The sequence below is a fragment of the Ambystoma mexicanum genome, chromosome 9, assembly GCF_040938575.1.
Source record: "Ambystoma mexicanum isolate Mex_15411 chromosome 9, UKY_AmexF1_1, whole genome shotgun sequence".
NCBI lineage: Eukaryota > Metazoa > Chordata > Amphibia > Caudata > Ambystomatidae > Ambystoma > Ambystoma mexicanum.
Genome location: NC_090931.1, coordinates 606,676,790 through 606,699,513, shown reverse-complemented (window position 1 = coordinate 606,699,513; position 22,724 = coordinate 606,676,790). Strand labels below are relative to the sequence as shown.

Below are 22,724 nucleotides of genomic sequence, written 5' to 3'. Positions count from 1 at the left end.
GGACTTCAATGGGTAGGTTAGGTGGGCCTGACGAAACGTACTGCTGCCACTTACTGCCAGCTGATGTTGAATGCACAGAAGGGCGGCCCTGATAAGTACACGCTGGGTGCAGTTTAGCGTTGACTTGCGCATTAAACATGCCGGCTTCATTAAAGTCGATATCTCGTTTATTCAGCATTCAAATCCTCCAGCCATGCGTCGTCTTCTGGTATGCGCAGAACCTCTGACTATTGGGCACGGAGCCAGTTTATCTCTCAAAGAAATGAGCATCCTGCTCCGGCTGAGGGGCATTATCTATCAGCAGCCTGCAGGCTTCGTGCAGCCTTGCATCTAGAAGGATTCGCTTGCACCGCGCCTCTCCGTCTGCCTCTGAATTGTTAACCCCCTGTTCTCGTACAGCGTAGAACTGCAAGGCTGGCTGCCGTGGAGGGGGCGGGAGGGGGGTCAACTCCTTCCCCTTTCGTTGAAAGGGGTAACTAACATCTGCTTGTTAAGGCCTGTTCAAAATAACTCCTTGGTTTGCTTTTTCCAGCTGGTGCAAGTTTTTCGCACAGGGACTGGAATGGGGTTGTACTTTTCTACATTGTTCATTGTCTGGTTTTCTATTATGTCTTTAATTTTTATTGAACCGTTCATTGGTTAACAGCTGGTGTTGATGTTTCTTATGCGCAGGTAGTAGGTGTAATTCAGGGCTCTGCAACCTTTGACAATTCTGATGTTTTTCACTACAACTCTCATCAACCATAGCTATCATAGTCCATGGTCGGGGATCATGGGAGTTCTAGTCCTGAACATATGTAAAGCTATGGGTTGCAGACCTCTAGTGTATAGGTTGACGTTGCTCTGTGTAAGCCACTAGGCTACAAGTGCATGGGTGGTATCTAGGCACTGTCTTGGGTTCCAATATGGCAGGACACTACAGGTTACAGTCGGCTTTGTAATGTCACTTGGCTGCTTCCGCTTGCAGGATTGTTTATGGTAACATTGTAGCAGTGCCGCAGACAGCTCCGAAGCAAGTGTATGTTTACATTGTGGCATATCCACGACCCTTCAGTTACTGTTTTTGGCACATTTCAAAAAGTGTTGCCAAGCCAAAATATCCCGGCACCAAAAATAACACTATAACTCCCTGAACGAAGTATATTCTCTTGTTTTGATATATATAACATCACACGTGCAATACCAAACTTTAAACCTTCAAATAAATTAGACAATTTTGTACAACATATGTTCTTTGTGGCACCACGTAGTGGTATGCCTATCGCCACAGTCTATTCATTCCTCCACACCAACTCAAAATCACATTGCAGTGTGGCAAATATAACAGCCCTTTGTAGCCACAGTCTCAAAGCTAGTGTTTAAGAGTGGTACCTGGTGCACCCATCTCTCTTTCAAATTACTTGAATTCTTTCCCTGCCCCCAACATCTCCCCTGGCCCCCCAACATCTCTCCTGCCCCCCCCGCACACTTCCTAGGCCCTGTCGAAAACCAAACCACAGACTGTCTATACTATCCCTTAGCTTCATTTTTCTCGTGTCCTCTGTGTGAGATGGTAAGATTTTCCATACTTTTCTCTGCACGTTGTAATGTGATTTTGAGTTGGTGTGGAGGAATGAATACACTGTGGTGATGGGCATACCTCTATGTGGTGCCACCGAGATCAACATATTAATATGTATGTAGAGTGTGGTGCAGATCGAACGGATAACCTGTGTGGAGCGGATGGCATGTGTCGAGCGGATGATTTATGTGGAGAGGGTGTAACAGATGAAGAGGGTGTAACGAACTAGGTGGAACAGATGGAATGCATGGATCAGACGAAGTACATGGATCAGAAGGAATGCATGGAACTGATTGAACAGATAGTGCATAGAACTGAATGACTACATGCGACGGATGGAATGCATGGTACAAATAGAGGGCATGGAATGGACATTGGGCAAGAATGGTTGGAGCGCGTGGAATGGTTGGAGCGCGTGGAATGGTTGGAGCGCGTGGAATGGTTGGAGCGCACGGAATGCATGGAGCATGAAGGCGCTTGATCTCAAGCACCAACTGAAAACCACCACATCATCCACGCTTACTCTCTTCTATACACCACCACTCAACTAGAACACAGTGATACTATGACAGTCGGTATAGCTGTTCTCATACCAACACCTGCCACATACTTCCCATCCTAACTAAACACAGCTGGCTGCACACCCTTCAGCCTAGACATTCTCCTCAGGCCTAATGCAGCCAGAATCAGTCTGGTATCACATACTCCTGATCTGTGCCTGAATGAACACATACTCCTGATCTCCCAAACACCATACCTACCGCTAAGAAGCAGCTATCATAAGAGTGCTGCACCTGCTGCACAAACGCACCTTATGGCTCTCGCTCTCTCTGCTGACTCGAACTACGGTTCCCAAGGGCGTTCAATCTACCAGCGCCTTGAGATCATACCAATGGTGCATAAGGCGCTATATAAATGCAAAGTAACATATGCTGTACAAAGTTGCCTAATTTATTTGTGTGATTGTTTGTATGTATATATCAGACATTTCGCTTGGAGTGATGTTCAGTCAATGGGTCTCTGGACTCCAAAGATACAGCATTATGAACTTCGTTTAGAGTATTAAGAATTCTTTGCAACTATACAAGCAGCAACTTCAAAACGCAGACATGAACACATTTAGGTGTTCGATCACCCACCAGGACCACTTTCCCTGTGCAGAGGGTCTTATGGTCACTGTTGTTTTGCCTTGTGCTGGGTGTTTTTCCTCAGAGGGCTGGGGGGTGGGGAAAAAAGATGCTCGCTACCATAGGGACTAACCCCTTTTCCTTTTCTATGGTGGCTGCTGGGCGATGGGAGCAGCTCTGGGACCGGAGCACGAAGCTCCGGTCCAGCAGATAAGTGGGGAGAGGAGGGGGATGAAGTGGCAGCAAAGAATAGGTGCCCAGTTGCCATCTACACAAAAAAATTACAAAAATTAAAATTTAAAAAATGCCCCACTCGGGTTGTTGGAACAGCGGGCAGGGAATGTGTATGCTCACCCACTGTTCCAGCCACCTGATTGGCTAAACTGTATTCCTTGGGTGTGAATGATAAAAAGGCTTCTATTCAGGTCACCGGATTGCTAGCTGAAAAGATAAGATTGCATGAAAACACTTTTTACTTGGCTGCAGGAATGATAAACTATGTATTGGTTGCTTTGTAGTCACTCTGTCTCAACCGTCCCTTTTCTCTTGCAGGAGATCTCCAGCAGCACCTGCAGGCGATGTTCACACTGCTACGACCGGAAGACAACATCAGGCTGGTGAGTTGGCCCCTCTTTATTTCTTTCACGTTACCAGCTTTTATTGAGCCATAGAAGGTACATGGGAAACAAGAGCTGTTTTGGGGGACAGTCGTACAGGATAGGGATGCCTGTCTGGTGTGGGGTTGTGGGCTAAGTTTTGCTCGATGTCTCATTATTTGAAATGCAGGGGCATGGCTGGTGGTTGATGGGAGCTACTTTCTTAGGAGTACTCAAAAGGGTGGGCGCTAAAGTGCTTTTTCAACTATCGAGTAATCTCGGCTCTGAGACCCATACTGTTGTAAGTTCTGTTGCTTGGTTGCTTTATTTTAGGCTGCATGCTACCCTTGAGCTGCTTTAGGGCCGGGGCTAGGAAATGGTTTAGGAATGTTGGGTGTCCTGTATATACAGCCTGGCTGTGCTTGCCAGACTAAATTATCGAGCACGTCCTAACACCAGGAGGCACCAACAGGAAAAAAAGCTGAAAAGGGGGTGTTATCATGCATTGGGGTGGGGGGTGATGGATTGCTCTACTATAGCTCTCCGGTGAGGCTCGGTGAAGGTTCAGTGCTCCTCCATTCCCTTCATCCTTCCAGTGCTGTAAATTCAGTACAACAAATGTGGGTAATAATGGTTATTAGTAACACCTGTTACCAAGTGCTCAAACTGGTATTTCCGGTATGCAACCTTATATAAAAAAACAAAAACTTTGATTTTAATTTACAGAAAAAACAAACGATCTTTGTCATTCATACGATGCATTTCCCTTTGCTGGAAGTTCCAGGGGTTTAAATTTAATTGAAAGTTCAGTGTGGTATCAGCGATTTGCAGTCCGTGTAGCAGTTGCCTGAGGGTTAGTGCATTGAATGTCGGCCGAATCCTGCGTCTATGGCGGGTGGTGCAGAAACTCGGTGTGCTGTTTCCTGGCAGACAAAGGAGCGGTCCCTGGGGGGATGAAACTTGGGCCAGCTGCAGAGCAGCCTATTGTATGCATAGACTATTCGAGCCCGTAAGGTGAGATGAGGTCTGGTCTGCAGAAGATGGCTCTTCCCAAAATAAATTCTTATAAAAATGAAATCCGTTAGGCCTGAAGCTCTTAACGGGCTGGTAACTGGGTCAGGATTGCACCTTCCACTGCAGGTGGAAAGTGGGTTGCCTGGCCGTCATTGGGTGGAATCTGAAAGGGCATAATGGTAGCACCAATGGACACTCTCGCATTTCCTGTTGGCTCCCAGATAAAAACTCTAATCTGGGATTTGGTCTGGTTCTTAATTTTACCAGCTCAGTGGATTCTTCACCTGAGATTGTTGTCCATTTCATACAAATCCTAAACTTTTTTATATTGTATCCCATTCTTGCTGACTGGCCCTGCGTTAGATTGTACACTCGTTTAATTTCATGGAGGTCCTTTCGGGCGAAAGATTGTGGTCTTTTTTTAAAATTTATTTTCAATTAAGTGCTTGTGACCTTTTGATCATGTGTGTCGGATTCTGGTAGGAACGGCAAAACCCTTGATACTTCTGAAGTCCATAAAGTTGGAGCATTGATTTTGATAAGAGCCCCTATTTTCATTGAAAAGCGGCATCACCATTCCAGTGGGTACCAATGAGCTACAGTCTGTATTCTGCTGATCTGTGATGCTATTCTGCATGGAATGTCATGTTCAGGCCCATTTGCAAAGTATAAAGGTACCGAAGGTTTACCGTTCTGCAGAGGGTCTTACTAGTGGATGGAAGGGCACCTTTGCTGCCTTGCTCAAAGCCCACACTAACCACTAAATTAACATTTCAGTCTCCTCGAACACACGCCACACTAGTGAAACACTTGAACATTCCATGTCAAACACCCTTACTCACAGTTCCGATGCCCATGACCTGGATGAACTTGATTGGCTCATTACATGCTCACTTTATACCACACATTGCCCTCCCAAACGTGCAGACTGGGACTCAGCAGTGCCTGCATCTCTGTAAACGTCCAACACCTAGAAGCTTATACTGAAACAGAGACCAGGTTATTTCACCCTGTACATAGCAATTGCTACCTCCCGCCACTCCTAACCAACGGTCCAGCATTCACATATCAACCTGCACCATTGCTACCTTACACAATGCACACAGTTTACCCCAGCTATCCTAATTCTTCTATTCTAGTCCTCTCTGCCATCAATTGAACAGTTAGAGATTTTTCCATCTTGGGATACAGGAGAGCGTGTCTGCAGTCGCCCTGCCTCCCTTACTCAATCTTGGCGTTGCTTGCAGCACGGGGACCCTTGCGGGCTCCGTTGCCGCGTCGCAACTTCTTTACTTGTCCTGCCTCCCATGCCGCCCCCCCTGGCCCTCATTGTATAATTCTCACTTTATCCTGGACCAGACCTGGGCAGCCCTCTGCCTGCCAGCCCCTGCGGCTAAGGGCCTAGAGGCAAAGAGCAGCTCCAACAGAGGCGGCTCCACATCGTGTCTGCAGGTGTCAGCATGGGAAGCCAATGAAGCCAGCCAGAAACTGACAGCAATTAAGAGTAAGTTTGACCTGGGTGCGGGGAGTAAAGCAATCCCTCTACTCCAGAAAGCCCAGCCACTCTACATTACCTTACCAAAAACATAGACTGCCAGGCAAACATCACTTACAACACTCGTAGTTAGATAAAATTGTGACCATCAGCCTACGTCTATTCGAGACATGATTGCCATTTTTGCCTTGCGTCACATCTAGAGCTATTTATGCATGTTAGCAAGTTCCACACTAGCATAGAATTTTGAGGGCTAGTAAGTACCACACTGAGATAGAATTGTGAATATTAGCCTGTGTCGCATCTAGATAGAAATGTGAAAGTTAGCATGCGCCACACTTAGATGGAATTGCAAATGATTGCATGTGCCAAACTTGGATAGAACCATGAACATTAGCCTGCATCGCCTCTAGATAGTATTGTGAATGTTAGCATGTGCCACATTTAGCTGGCACCATGATTGTTGGCACTTACCACACTTAGCTGCAATTGTGATTTTTAGCATGTGCCATACCTAGATGGAATTGTGAATGTTGGCATGTGCCTCACCTAGATGGAATCAGACATTAGCCTGCATCGCATCTAGATAGAAATGTGAATGTTAGCATGTCCCACACTTAGATGGAATTGTGAATGAAAGGATGTGCAACACTTAGATGCAATCGTGAACTCCAGCCAGCCTCACATCTAGATAGGATTGTGAATGTAAGCAAGTGCCACACTTAGTTAGAATTAGGAAGGCTACCAAGTAGCACATTTAGATAGAATTGTGAACATTAGCCTCCGCCAGACCCAGACAGAATTGTGAATGATAGCAAGTACCTCATTTAGATAGAATTGCGAATGTTGGCATGTGTCACACTAAGATTGTGAACAATGGCCTGCGTCACAACTAGATAGGATTGTGAATGTCGGCCAGTGCAACATCTAGATAGAATAGCGATTGTTAGCCAGTGCCACGGCTAGACTGCATTGGGAATACTATTGAGGCCAGATTTAGTTAGAATTGTGAATACTAGCTTGCTTCACATATAGACAGGAATTCAAAGTTGTGCCAGTGCTAAATTTGGATACAGTTTTGAATATTGGTGGACTTCATATATAGAAAGGATTGTAAATATCAGCCAGTACCGGATCTATATAGAAATGCAGAGCTATTCACACGCCGCATCTAGAAAGAACATGAAACTTTGCACATCGCTTCTAGACAGCGATGCCAATAACCAACAGACTAACAATTTCACCCTTCTGCATACTACCCTCAAACTCTAACCAAACACAACCCTGTAGCACAACAAACCGCACACACTTCACAACAACAAAACAAACCACACAAAGACTCGAACAACAGCACTCGATGGCTACCGATGGGAAAGCACACCAAGCCCAGCGAACGGTGTTAAGCGGGCTGACTCTGCCAACGGCACCTAACTGCTCTTTTGCTCTTCCACCGCTCGTTCCCATTAACTCACTCCCCCCCCCTCCCTTTTCAGAGCCGCCAGGGGACCACTCCGGTGGTGATGGTGCGCGGCACAAATTTCCTTTAGCATTAACATACTTGATACAATGCTCTTTTATTTCTTGTGTGCGCAGACTTCCATCTGCTGACGATCACTGGCACGCAGCGATTTGCTGCCATAACCATAGCATTTGGGTGCTATATAAATAACATAACACAAAATAACAATTTCTTCCAAGTCCATAAGCACCACCAGTCCATGAGAGTCAATATAAAAACAAATATTATTTTGTGCGATTACTCTAGCAAACCAGAGTCTTAAATAGCATTGACGGAGTCGGGTGATCATTTCCTACTGACAGTTATTTACTAGGGACCAACCTATTGATCTACGTAAAAGAAAGACTAACGCAGAGTTCTTATAACAACTTGACCACTGGCTCCTTCCACGTGGCTTGGAAGGCACAGAAATGTGGGCTAATTAATGAAAATGGCAAAACGGCGTACTGTCCTGCGTAGCACACATGGAGACAGATTTACTTTTAAGTGGTGGGCTGCGGCATGAATGCCACCATAGGTGAGATCTGCTCACGCTGTCCATTTATGCCACTTTCTCAGACCTCTCTGCCCACCATAATCGGGTGCCAGTGCTGTGCACGGCTTACGAGTGCCAGTGTATAAATGCTTCTCTCCATATAAATTAAATATTTGATTTACCAGTAGTTGCCTTGCAATACTTCGTTTTTAAAAAAACAATATATATCCAAAAGCATCATGCATTGTTCGTTTACACAACTATAAGACCACCATTGCAACAGTCTCAGTTGGTATGCTGTTTAACTTTTTGACGATTCTCAAACTCATCACTATTTTGTGCAGCAAAAACATGTTTCAATTGGATATTAGAAAGTAGAGTGCGTGTAGCGCATGGCTCCACCCCTCGTCACATGACACCCCAGCAATCTAGCAGAGGGGCTGTAACCGCAGGGCTTATTCCCGAGGACCATTGTCCTGGCACCAGTATACACCCTGAGGTTCCCAGCTGGTCACACATTTCTGCCACTTGTAGCAATATGGCCACTGAGGCCTCCCAGAAATTTCTGTCGTTGCCACAGATCTGGGTGTTGTGCAAAATGCCCGTCGGTGCATCTCGGCCCAGAGACCTCCATTGGTCCATTAGTCAATCTGACCAATCGCAGGCACTCTACCAAATCTGGGGAGCAGGATCAGTAATTAACCTGGATTGCAAGCAGAAATGGGTCTTCCAGAGAAGATGCTGGGTATTCACTGCCAGGAACCAAAGCGGCCGACCGGATACCACTATCTACACCTGTAGAATTCATCCAGAAGTGTGAAGGGAAAGGAACTGGGTATGCAATTTACCACAGTAGCTACTATATAATCCTAGTCCCCTTGCCTCCATACAACACCCTACCATCCCGACTATTTCAATATCTTGTCTTGGTTAGGAGTGTGCGTTTCTGGACGGTGGAGCGCGGTGGGGGTGTAGCTATGCTCGGCATGTGCTCCATTTCCTGTCTAAAAGGGTTTTAGCAGTCCCAAAAAGACAACGGTCCTGTCCCAGTGCAGGGACATCCCATAAATTGGGAGGAAAGGGGAATATGGACTAGTTCAGTGGTCCTTGTGGTGAGTAACATTTAAGTTTCAGCTGTTTGATGGCAGCTTTCAGCTTCTGTGCCTCTGAAATGGCGAGGCCTTGTCATTTCTTTGTATAGTTTTTTGCTCTGTTTGAGACCACATTTTTTTTTTAAAGTGGACAAAGGATGGAATGCATCTACTGCTCATGGCAACCGCCCAACGCGTGGGCTCTCAAGACGCTGAACCAATGAAGAGTGCCGTTTAATGTCTACCCACAAAAGCCCCGAATGCGTGGCAGCACGAGGTCAGCCTCTCTGGTCACTGGCTTCATTGTGTGGTCTATTTTGGGAAAATGCGACCTTGCCGCACTGGTTAAAGGCTGTGAATCTGAAGATTTGAGGGCTGTTTTTGTTCAGATCTCGTTGAAAACCAAACCAGCCTCTGCGTGGTTAAAGATTTAAGGATTTGTGCAGAGTTAGTTTGCATTCACGCACCCAGGAAACCAGCGAGATGGATTGGTTTTATTTTACTACAGGGACCATATTCGGTTTTGAAACGAAGTATGTGGCATATCGCAGAAGTCTTTGATTGCGCTTCCCTTTTCTATATCCTCTTCTCTGCAATTCCTGGTTTCCCACTGCTTTAGGGTGACCAGGGGAAATCACCCTCCGTCCCGGGATTTTTTTCATTTTATAAACCCTGTCTGGGGTTTGCAGGGATGGGCGGCTACGGTCATTAAAATTGTAATTTTTACAACACTGAGAATTTTGATGTGGAAGATTGGCTCGAACACCCAAACTTTCAGGTACAAGTCACAACACTTACTGACTGTGCCACACAGAGACTGGCTTGGAAATGAGTGAACAGCAAGCCCTGTTGTATCAATTGGAGCAAACACCTGTTTTGAATTAACATGCCAAGATTCACAGACAAAACTGCACAAAAGAGATCATATACACTTTATAGAAAGGAGAAGTGCTGGAAATATGATTGGGTGGTGGTTGTGGGGGCTCATTGGGGGAGAGGCGGTAATTGGCGGGCTGCGATGGGGTAGTCCCTCTTTTATGTTGTTGGTCGTCCCCGTTTTTTTTTTTTTTTTGGTTTTGGAAATTTGGTCACCCTACACTGCTTCCTTCAGATATTTGGGCCTTGGGCCTTCAGCTGACTTTGTACTCTGAACGCCAACTTGCCTTTTGGTGCAATACAATGGTCATCCCCTAAAATCGTGAAGCAGCCTAAATGGAAATTTTTTCCAAAATGGCGCACGTGCATCTGGATCAGTGCTTTTAAATGGAAAAATGCAAGTTCAGGTAACTCACCAATGTAGGCTTTAAATGGTCCGGGGCTCAGACACCATCAGATCTAAAAATTGCTCTTGTGTGTCTTCCTGTCCTCAAATTCTGTTTTCCGTCCAGTCACGAAGCTTTCAATGTCTCGCACCACTTATCCTGGCTCTAAATATATTTTCACCCTCTTTCTCTCCGTGTAAGCCCCTTTGTTCTGATCTTGGGCTTTGGGACCCTGACACACTGAAACATTACAATAAGTGATTCCAATCAACATTTCAATATGATGGTGTACTTTTAAGTCATTCGCTTGAAATTTGATTATCAGCCTAATGCAGTCACCACTCAAAGACATCTATCAATCAGACTGAATTTGCCCTGTTTTGGCATGAAAATGGTCCCGTATAAAAGTTGACGGGCTTTGAAGGAAAGGGGAGTCGGAAAGACAATTTATACCATTGAGTAAGCATGATCTCTGGCTCATCTAGGGTGCATAAAGAGAGAAGTAACAAACTCTCACAATCCCCACTGAAACCTGTGGAGGGACACAGGGTGGCTGTATAAATGAAATCTTTAGGGACTTTTTTCCTTTGGGCCCTTTTTCCATTTTTGAAAAAAGGCAGTGAGTAAATGATTTGCCCAGGATCACACACTTTTCTTAAGTGCTAAAACTAGGATTTCAGCTCAGTCTGCGAGTTAAGCTCTTGGCTACATATCTTCCATCTGTCGTTAATCTAAGTATGTGTTAAGGTTTGGGTTTGAAAAGATTACATGTTTTAATAGCAATGCATTTAAAGGTACACAAATTGCACAAAACACTAACTTGACAATAAATATATTTAAAAAACATGTGGAGCAAAAATAGGATTATAGTATTTTACCCATCCTGACTAGAAGATTACACAAAGTGTACAAAGGTGTGTGTTTTTAAAACTGCCTTCACATGGAAAGATTATTTCTAAATTGTATTCATGTAATGTCGCCTGTTAGTCTATGCATGCAATGTTATGCATCCCTCCCATTTATTATCGCCCCCCCCCCCATTCACACCTCTTCATGGACAATAGTCTTCCTTCTATCTGTGCCTGGGCTTTCAACCTCTAATTGTCCTTAAACTTCAGGGAGATCAGCTGTGCTTTCCTGTACTTAAAGACAGAGTGAATGTCAGCTGGGACAAGCAAATAACGGACAGTGGCAATGAGTACCGGTACTCTCCATGAGTTTGAAGAAGTTCCGGTACTGAGGGCTGGGTAGAGCTGGCCCATTTAAGCACTGATCTGGAATTTTCCAAGCTTGGGGAGTGGCCGAGTTGTCCGCCTAAGGCCAGCAGAACTTTTTTCATTGGGGACAGCAACTGTTAGCTCAGATCATCTGATGCCCAGCTAGTTTGTGCTCAGTAACTTGATCATTGATATTTTAAGGGTGACAAGTTAAGGGTTTCCAAACTCCTCCCTCAGCCTAGAGATTGTAAAGCCTGCAAATGGAGCATTGCGTTAAATCGAGTCATCCTGCCGGTGTGTTCACAAGGACCATTGCCTCGCTCCCTTTGCCCATTTTGATTATCGCTCAATATGAGATGAGCAGGAGCTACTTACTGGTCATTGAAAGGAGGGAGGCGTCTCCACCGCCTTCAAATCTGGTGAAATTACCCACCCAATAGCTCCAACACAACCTTTCCTCTAATATTGATATTGATAGTTTATTTGTATAGTGCCTATGCACAATGTGCTTCAAGGAGGGAGGGAGCATGGAAAAATACAGTAACATTCTTCCAGGTCCTTGAAACAAATCAGAATGTGAAAAATAACTATCAAATCATAACAGATAGTACAAGTGCATGGAACAATAAGGGAGAGGAGAGGGAAGGAAAACAAAAAAAGGAGGAACAATACGAGCAATACATAGTATTGTTGCAGTATCTTGCACTGCAACAATACTATGCCTGGGGGCAATTGTTGCAGTGCAAGCAGTTGGGGAGGGAGAGGGGGAGAGAAGGGAAGAGGAAAGGAACAAAACATTTGACTATCTTAAAAGGGTCAGCGACTTAACAAGATAGTGCTGGGGAGGGAGTGGGAGGAGAAAACAAGGAGGGAGGGAGGACAGACAAGCTTTTATCAGAAGTCAAGGGGCTGTGATGAGAGTAAGTGCTAAGATGAAAGAAAGATGAGAAGGAGGGGGAAGGGTGAGATGCTGAAGGAGGCAGGCAGCTACAATCAAGACGGCAATTGGGGCAGTGCCTAACTACACAGGACAGGACATGGGAGGGAGAGGAAGGAGGGGAGGGGAAGAGGCTGCAAAAGACATGCGACTACAAATCACTATGCCTGACAATTGGTGGGGGGGTAGTGCCTAGCTTACACACACATGCAACACATGTTCTATTGCACACCAGGACTAATAAAGTTAGCAGAAGGCAGGCCAGCCTCACACAGTGCTATGTATTCATACCAACCCACAGCGTTTTTATTCAGTATATCTGGAAAAAAGTTATCATAATTTTGATATTTGTATGTATTTGCACTTGAAAGAAAACCTATTAACTATTAAGCGGTGGTAGAGGGAGGTTTGGAGGTACGCTAAAGCACAAGTAATGTACATCTGTAGAATAGTTTCAACGCATTTGTAGGTGAATAATAATTCTTCCTCCCCTCCCTTTCGGCACCCCTCTCCCTCACCTTTTGTTTTCCTCTGGCTCTACCAGAAATGTCGTCAGGCCTAGTACGGTAGTTGCCTGTCATTTCCATTTCCTTGCCACTCTCCCGCTCCCTTCCTTGCACTATCTGAAATGTCGTCAGGCCGAGTACGATAGTTAATCACACATCCTTGCTGTTCATGGCCTGTAAGAATGTCTTTGTATTTTCCCTTGTTCCCTTCCTTGCCTTGAAGCGCTTTGAAACACATTGTGTATAGGCGCTATATAAATAAACTATCATAACGGAGTAGCTAGAGATTAAGCACGGTTGTTTGCAGCTCTTTACAGGTGTAAATGTATTGTACAAATGGTAAGTATAGATAAGAAAATAGTATGTCGTGGCTTAGTGACAGCTAATGATGTGCGATGGTTAACTTTAAATCCTGAACCCGCTCAATGATATGATTGATACAAAGCTTCCAGTATTGATAAGCTAATTAAGCATTTGGAATGTGATCACCTAGCTTCCTCCGAACCGGGTGATTACTGTGGTGCTCATCTTCAGTTCCAGGGGCTGGAACGGGGGATAACGGCCCGGCAGCCCAAGTTTTCAGCCTGAGCGAAGCAAGTAAACAAAGCGGTAACCTGGGGTGCTAAAAAAAAGGATTTTTCTTCGTACAACGGGACGCGTGAAGTGTCCCGCTGTAGTATGGAAAATCCTTTTCCAAGATGGCCAACATGGGAAGGAAAGAGGCTCTGTAAGGAGCCCTTCTTCCCTTTCCATGAGGTGTGAGGGTTAGTAAAGAAAAAAAACTGGGAAGAACGCAGGGGGAGCCGGCCGTCTGGCGGCTTGGAACATGGGCTTTCACAGGCGGTTCAAGCCCACGTTCCTAGCCACCTGATTGGCGGGCTCCTCCGCCCAGGGTGCTAATGTTATTTAATGCAAAGTCTCTGTAGTACAACCAAGTTAAAACCAACCGAAGGTGATCACCAAGCACTACGTTTTGCAAAGATCAAAGACTAGAATTAAACTATAGCGCCTCAATGGAGTTTATGCACTCCTTTAAGGGACGGATCAAAACATGTTTTGCTTGTTTGCAACTGATGACTTTGAACTCGTAATATCAACCAGCGTCATGACAATGAAGGCCAAGGTTACAGCTCTTAGAAGCTCTTTGTTTGGTGCCAAAAACCGGCTTGTTTAGCCATTAGTCAGGGTTGGCCTGGATTCACGCCAAGCCACGTGGAACGATTCTCCTCCAGGTTTGTCAGGTACATTTGAAGAGAATGACAGTTATAAGGGTGCGACTGTCCTGTGCCCAGAAGCAATTTCATGTAAGTAAGTGTTTTCTTTGGTTATTGGTAGTGCTATGGGAAAATACATTGGTTTGTGTGGCTGCTTTTTCCGGTTCATGCTTTTATGCATTAGACTGCTGACCACAAGCATAACCCGCAGACCGTTGGTAAAATCCCTCCTGGCCCATCTGCTCTGATATGCAACTAATCATCTTGCCTTCCCATCAGGGTAGCTTTTCTGTACTCCTCTTGCAAGGCAGAATAACTTATGTAGGCAAGCTGGCCAAGAACAGACCAAAACAAATAAAGCCGTGGTCCGCCTGTGAACCCAGATAGCAGGAGCATGTTGAGCCCAAAGCCGCAGTGGTTTAGAATTACTGTAAACTTGGCGGTTGGTGTTTCTAGCGTTGAGGCGGGGGATAAACATTTCGATTCTTGCCTGTACCGTCCTGCTCGGGCCTGCTCCTCGAGTCACACAGGTTACACATCGTTCCTATCGACCCAGGCAGCTGCCAACAAACACCAGAACAGATTGGTAGGCTTTCATATCTGTTACTCGTAATGAACTTGATGCTGCAAATAGGTCACAAGGTGATCTTGAGTTTTGCAATAAATTAACGTTATCAACGAGTCAGTCTGTTGGGTTGTTTGTCTAGTAGTTTCAAAAGTTCTGGCGCTTCAAAAAACTGGGGATGTTATCTGGGTTGGGATTTCCCAGGCGTCTGGAAGAGCCTAGTGTGAATGAATCACATATGGGTTACATATAAATTCCAATTTTTAAAAAATTGGATAGTCTGCAATTAAGTTCTAGCATATTGCATACATCATTCCTCACAATTATGAAATGATTTTTCATAAAAGGCAAATTACTTTGTGGAGCGTAGCTTTATCCATCTTTATACTCCGCTTGTTCGAGAAAGTAGGCAAACATGCATTCCTCATTCATACCCACTTGGTGTAGTGAGTTGAGCTTTTCTACCCAGTATGTTTCTCTCTCGTGTAAGAGTTTGGAGATAGATATTGCCACTCCAAATGATGTCATCACGCATGCAATTTCCAGCGCCATTCAGAGATCAAAACGCCATCTGGGAACATGGAACTCCTCTCCATCGGTCTTGGTGTCCCAGACAGGCGTTAGAATGAGAAACAAAAGGTAAGAATGCCAAGGCATTCAAAGGAACCATTTATTAAGATGCACTAATCTGATCCCTACCCACGGACCACACCTAATAGTAGATGTTTGTATAAATGTCACCAGGAGAGACATTAAACTTCAGAAAAGACATTGCACCAGCAAGGTCATTGTTGTATCAATTGGTCTAAAATTCCACTAAGTGCATTAGTTATTAAGAAAGATAGTCTACAATATTTTACACCATTGGTCTCGGATGAGGACCTAAGGTCAAGGAAGCAGACCAGAAAAGGAAATACACTATAGTCTGATAGAAGACGATGAAGCGCACTTAGAAGTGAAGACAATATAGGTAGGTAAATAAGGCATACACAGTAAGCACATGTAATATACGAGAACAATATCCTGAGCTACAATTCACTTACAAGATGTATTTGATTATTCTTTTGTAGAACCTGGTGCCTGAAGATGGTCCTTAGGACCGAAATACACCGGACATCATAGGAAAGCCTATCTCTCTGGAATAAAAGATGACTTTTTATGAAAAATCATTTGACTATTGTGAGAAATTTTGTATGCAATATTCCAGAACTTAATTACAGACTATGTAAGAAAAATGTCTAATTTATATGTAAACCATATGTAATACATTCACCCTAGGTCCTTCCAGGTGCCTAAAACATCCCCACCCAGGTAACATCCCTACATACTTTCTGCACCCCACCGTGCAAATGGGGGTATTCTGGCAGCAGGACCAAATAACTATCCAAGATGAAGAAAATATTTAGCATTAACCCTAACAATATACCTGCTGTGCCCACTCACTCCAACTTCTTACTGGGTTGAAAAAACGGCACTTGTCAAATACAAAAAATGAAATGTAGAGTTGGGACTTGATGAACGTTCATGGTGGGTGTGGGTGGCATCGAGCCAATGATAATTTCATTTGGGACCTTCCCCAGAGGCCGACTATGGTTTGGCCCTGTTGAAAACTCTGCGCAGAAGGTAGAGCATAGTACCTTTTGTGCCAGTACTGCATTTTCTAATGGCGCAATTGTTGATCACATCGAGCTGAATATCCGCTTTGGTAGATCTATTCATGCCATTGTTTTGGGCATTTTCTTGTTCATGCTATCCTTCTGCATAAGCCCATGGGGGAAGCAATTTGAGAAAACACGTATTCCATAGTCACCAAGAGAAGGCAGAAAATATTTTAGGCCAATAATCTGATGATGATCCTCTTGCTTCCATAAATGTTATCACTGTATGCTTTTCAATTAGTTCATACCTACTGGCTTCTTTGACCAACCGTAGTGTTCTGTAGTCCCAAATGCGTTAAAGTAGAGGCAATCCAGATATTTGCCATTGTAATTTGCGGCCCCGTAGTTAGGATGGGGTAGGCTTTTCCTGCAATCCCACTCCTAATCTGGAACGGTATGTCCAGTTCTCTTACTGTTCACCCAGGTGTAGCGTTGCTTTTAGACATACTTTGGAAACGGTTTGGGAAATCCTTTTCTGTACTTTGCAGTGCTTCGTAATTGTGGTTTGATTCTTATTGTTATGAATTGTTTTTTAACCCTAAATTTCCCATTTGTTTCATTTAAACTTTTGTTTTATTGTTTTCGTTGAAACAATTGTATTTTTTTTACCATTTTGAATAGTTAAAAACTCTTCAATACCAAGCTGTTACCGCTAGAGATGAGGACTAAAAGTATAAAGTGACTTTTTTTGCATCTGGGTTTTAGCGCTACTCAGCGCTAGAGATAAGCATAGTGGTAGGCACTTCTAGTGTCGAAAAAACAAGCGATTAAGACATTCCTTCCAGCTTCCTCCCACACATCCCTATGCTGTCTGATCAGTTTTCTCCTCAAAGCAGGGTTACAGGAAGGATTTCTACTACCATTACTGCCTGATTTAAGGAGGGAGTTTAAGGTAAAATACCTCTCTTGTGTGAGATGCAAAATAGTATAGATTATTAAAAAAAAGATGTGTTTTAAAGTCCAATATCATCTTACTCCAAGCTTAAAAAAATACAGCAGACTACTCACTTGAAAATCTTACCAGAAGTTAGCCACTCCTATGAGCGATTCAAACTGCAATTGCCAGAAGAAGAAAAATCTGCTTTTGGTGGCAATTTCTTTGTGTCACATTGCGCTTTGCTTCCGTGTAGAATCACACGGAGGGGTAAACCTTTTTGCTGCAGTCTTTTTGTTATCACCCAGCGGTACCCAAAGAGCCCACCACAGCGTTCTAGGGGAATTACTGTGAGGGATTCGACCATCCGCACGGGAAGAGTGCGCTCGGCTGTTTTTGTTTGTTTAAAAGAATCAATGATGGGAGATCAACCTCCGAAAATATGTGGGGCCATTCCAGCACATTTTCCATGCTTGCTGCAAAGCAGAAAAATAGTCATGTACTCTGGGAGAGCACAACTTACCAGCGCCGCCCTCCCCTGTCATGTGTAACTGACACCGGACAGCCGCGAGTACATCAAAAGCCTTTGGCCGTGGGCAGTCTGATTAGATTTCAAGGCCCCATGGATTTGCATCTCCATTGTCAAACCTTGCTGGTGCTGGTGAATACTGAAGAATGTTAATTAGCAGGCCTCGGGGAAGGCCTGGGTGCAGGAAGTGACAATGGAGTCTAAATGCCAACACTTCTTTGTAATGCAATGTGTCCACTTGGTACTAACGCCCCTCCTTGGTATGAAATGGCAGTGAATGTCCTGCCTGGAACCACTCCTTTCAGAGCAGTGAAGTATGTGAATTGTAGGAGACGAAAGTCTGCCTGCAACCCCCTACTTCAAAGGAGGCCCATGTTATGATCAAGCGTTGCATAGGGCTCAGTTAATTGGGGAGACACTTTGATGTACAACAGACAGGAAGATGGGTGGGACTTAGAAGTGGATGTTGTCATCCTTCCCCTGTCTGTTGCCAAGCACTCTGATTCTGACCTGAAGCAGCACTGAAGATTGTAGGTGGAGACCCAGGATTGGCTCACTTAAGTTAGGCTTGGGCTACACCAATCCTGGGTCCCTGTTTGGCTTTTAAAGAGGGCTGAGCCCCTCATTGATCAGATCATCTGAAGACTTTGTAAGGAGGACTCATTTGGACCTGAGCTGAAGCTACATTCTACCTTATATCTTTCGCCAGTGAAGGAAGGACAGGAGTTCCAAGAGGGAAGCAAGATCCCTCCCCTAAATATCTCCCATGGAACAGAGGGAGATATTGGACTCGGAGGACCCATCCAGCAGTTCCAGAACCGGTACCCAGCCAGCACACAGCGTGCCCTGCTAGGTTCTGACAGCAAGCTTCCTAGGTGGGAAGTGCTGGAGAGTCTCTGGACAAAGGACAAGGCCGTTGCCTGCTAACACCCTCCTGAGCTTTGGGCCGTCCGCCTTGAAAGGACATGAGCCCTGCAAAGAATCTGAGGAGTGCCACACAAGCATCATCCAGCGTCCATCTTTTTAAAAACTATTTAAAAATAGAAGTACTATTATATAAGTACTCGAGCAACATCTGGCTGCACCGCTGACTGTTGTCACCAGAGCTGCCCAAGACGCTTCGACCAGCATTCCAGATCTGCCAACCAGCACAGACAGCATTCTTGGTCCCGAGAGCCACCGCGCCCAACAGCCTGCAGGCGTCCATCCAGACTTGCTTGCTGAACTGCCTGCTACCTGGTACCCGCAGCTGTCTCCTGCCACTAATCTGTCTCACGGGCTGCAAAACGCCCTGGAACTGCCTCCACGCTGTCGAGCACCAAGAACTTCTTCAGCATCAAGTACTTTGTGGTTCTACCCACCCTGGTCCTTCTCTGAAGCTCCATAAATACAGTTATGACCCCTTGCCCCTTTGATGTTGAAACCAATAACCTTGAACAGTAAGACTGATCGATTTACCAACTACCCTCCTGTCCGTATCCAGAGTGCATCCCTTTCCTTTGTGAAATTGTCGGTCCTCTGTGTTCCTTTACAGTGTGAGTTGTAATTGTAGTGGGCTAGAACTGTCTGCTGTAGTAATAATAAAGTAGATATTTGTTTACTACTTTGACTGGACAGTCACTTATGTCATTGGGTAATTATTTTTTCGCTGTGTTGTAACTACCCAATGATCCACGACCTTGCAGAGATAAGCCTGTCATGCCATCCATGTTACCAAAATTGGACAAGGAGGTCTTATAATTCACTTGTATTCCAATCTGTTTGGATCCCTTCTGGTGTACTAGAGATGTGGGGTTGGTTGATGGTTTAAAGACCGATATTCATCCCTGGACCACTGGTGCCCCGGAAGTTGATTCGTCACAATGACTTGCATCATGTACTGGTCGCAGGGCACTATTTCATCTTTCCCTTAACACTGCTTTCTGAGAATCCCAGATAAATGCATGCAGGAACTGCTCATCTGCAGGATTAGATTGATATTCCTCAACTGGACCATACCTGCTTTTTGGTTTTCCTGGATCATTGTTTCTTGTGAGCAGCACTAGCTTTGTGTAAAAATACTGTATGACACAACTTTTCAACAGAAGCTTTCCTTTTTCAATCTGTGGGTGTATGTATACCTTGTTGGCATGTAAGGCTTGATGCCCTTCTTGGTGCCCGCAATGCTAGCTTCTGTAACGCGGACTACCCTGCCTTAAGCTTACGCTGGGCTCCTTTTGGCTCCTGCACATCCTTCACCCCAAAAAGTCTGATGTTCTGCCCACCCTGTGTGGCATGTAGTATCTGCCTCTGCTATCTTCTCTTGAACACTATACATATTTAAACTGGTCCGGATTCTTTAGGTGAGCTCTACACAGCAATGATGCATTTTATTTTTCCCTATGGTGGGACTTTATTTACCAGCAGTGTCCCCTAGCAATTCTGTATATTTGTGTTCACTGCATACAAGGCAATATCGAAACAGTGCTTATTGTGCTTCTGTCACTGAAAGCCTTTAAGTATAACCTTGTTTGGAGCGGTAAAGTCATCAGGCAGCAGAGTTGTTCTTCAGGCTTTTAAACTGATGATGGGATTCCCACTGTTAGCAAAGTATCTGAAACTTGATGAGGTCTTGGTGTTACCGCACGGTTGATCACGGTTTACAAAATCGGTTTAGAGAAGTCAATTAGATTAAAATAATGTTCAATTTGCAAGACTGAGCACCATGAAGTTATCAGAAGCTGCAGAGACAGATGTCATTGCACCTCGCAGTTTCCAGGTAGTTTTCTTGGCCTCTGTTAATCACTGATGAAAAGGCATTCTCTTTCGACAGTTGGATTCACAGCACAGCAACCTGCACTGAAGGTGGTGGTGTCTTGTAGACTGTGTTTTCCTGCACACCCCCCTCTTTTCCTCCCATACTTGGGGCGGGGGGGGGTTGAGGGGGGGTGGTTTGTTGACCCTCCCCATAAAGGGGTTAAACTCGAGCACGATTTAATAAAAGGACACTGGTGCATGAGCATCCGTGCTACCAGGCATTATAGAGAATTTGCATTACCAGCGTGAGACCTCACTTGCGCATGTTACCTGTCTTTTGTGGCAGCAGTGCTAATCGTACCCAAATTCTCTTCATTTTTGCTCGTCCCGGTCTTCTGCCCTTAAAGGATTTTTGCCTGTGTGGATCGTGTGGCAGATCAATTTCTGTTTTTGACCCACATTGTCTGTTCTTGAGTGCCTATGTGCAGGCCTCACCTGGGCTCGTTATTTTGTGACGGGCTCTCGTGCAGATCAGTACAGAGATGGCTTCACGGGTGGGAGGAGGTTTTCCAATTTTGTTCCACAGAGCCTGAAGGATTTCATTCAATAAAAGCAAGGAAGTAGGACTCAATTTTTCCAGCCACCCTGACTGGGTTACACCCTTCTCACTGCTGCTCAGCAGGAAGGGTAGTCTCAGATTTGTTTTCCTACCATGCCTTGCCCTGAAGTGTCTGCTGAACCTAGCACCAGTTTGGAGATTGTGGCAACTGCGTGGCACCGAGCCCGTCACTGGCTAAATTGTTGAGGGCACTTTTGTCTTATCAGCAGCACCCCCAGTTCAGTTAAAGGCTGGGTGGCCTTCTTTAGGCCTTTGCCAGTACCAGCAGGTTCCATGTCGGAGGGCACATTTATCTGGATCACAATGCCTGTGCGATGTCACAAACTGCCCCCCACCCTTACCGAGGAGGTACAATGCAATGTTCTCCTCCGGCAAAGGCAGTCATGCAGCACCCCCTACAGTGGCAGGCGTGTGCTTTCCGATAAGTCAGCAGGTAAGTGTGCAGGCAGTAGAACAGCTGAACCTTGCTGGCAGGCCCATCTCCCTCCAAGGATTAGGAGCCCCTTGTGGCTGGACCTGGTCCTTGAGTCTGTTGTTGGCAAGGTTCCAAACGTTTGTGACCTCGCCAACCTTATTTAAAAATACTGTGAGGTGTTGGTGGAATAGGCAGCTCCTCCACCACCATCTTCACAACAAATAGTCCTCAAGGCACCAGGACCCCTCAAGGAGGCTCTAGGTGTGCCTACATATCCATAGACCTCTTCTCTGGATGTGGCACAGACTTGGGAATGGGACAGTTGGATGAGCGTGAGGGTGGTCATCCGTGGTCTATGGGCTTTCTTGGGATTTTTGATGCAATGGTATTTCTTCATCTAGAGGTCAGTTCTGTTCCTCTGACTGAAACTGGTTGAGTTCGTTTGGCAATACCCAGTATTGAGGAAAGCAAACACGTTTTCAAACGCCCCTTGCCCCGCCCCACAGTCCACACCAGTGAGTGAGTGAAAGCCGGCCAATCACTCCCAGAATCACTTGGAGGAAATGTTAGGAAGACTCAGTGACCATGCACTCGTCATGTTGTGAGTAAGAAGACCGAGGATAACTTGCCAGCACTGAGGTCGGGTGAAGCCTTGCTCCCATTCCCCTCCGGAATCGCACCTACGCAGATAATCTGAGGGTTCGCAAGACGTCATTCATCCCCCCAGAAGAGAAGTGGCCTTTCACAGCATGCCCTCGGTTAGAGGATTGCTGTCTCCTCTGGAATTGTAAGCGGCGCACGTCCCTTGCTTTATGGAAGGAAACGCCTTGAACTCTGCATCTCTTGAACGTGTTCATGGCAGCGAAACCTGCTCACCCTCCAAAGCGGTTCTGCGGCTGTTGGCACACGTGACTGGGGTTGTTGTAGCCAAAAATACCTAGAGAAACCTTAGTTGGTGGTCCCGAAAGGAAAACGAATCGCCTTTGGCTTTCCTGCAGGTAACTTGGCGCTGCAGGGGACAGAAGGCCGCGTGCTACAGCGGGGGCTGGGCTGCCACACACAGGAAAACCAGCGAGCGGTTTATGGGCGAGATGTGGCACAACAGGAGCAGAGTGGGGTGAGGGGGAAGGGGAGGTAGGGTGGACGCGGTGGCAGGGAAAAGTTAATTGGGGAGTGGAGAAGTGCAGTCGACTGGGCACATCTGCGGGCATGCAGACATTCTGGCCAGTTATTGGTCCATGCTGCCCAGAAGTGCTGCTTTCTGATTGGCCGAGGCACAGGCAGCATTGTATAAGGGGTGCTAATGGCAGGAAC

General features: G+C 45.5%; 1 protein-coding gene across 3 annotated transcripts in view; it reads left to right on the top strand.

Annotated features, from left to right (window-relative positions):
• SSH2 (slingshot protein phosphatase 2) overlaps window positions 1–22,724 on the top strand; it is an 878,905-nt gene that overhangs the window by 800,226 nt on the left and 55,955 nt on the right. For all 3 annotated transcript variants that reach the window (XM_069615249.1, XM_069615247.1, XM_069615248.1), the window contains one exon: window positions 3,241–3,305. In XM_069615249.1, coding sequence (XP_069471350.1) covers window positions 3,241–3,305 — 65 coding nt within the window. The remainder of the gene's footprint in view (window positions 1–3,240; window positions 3,306–22,724) is intronic.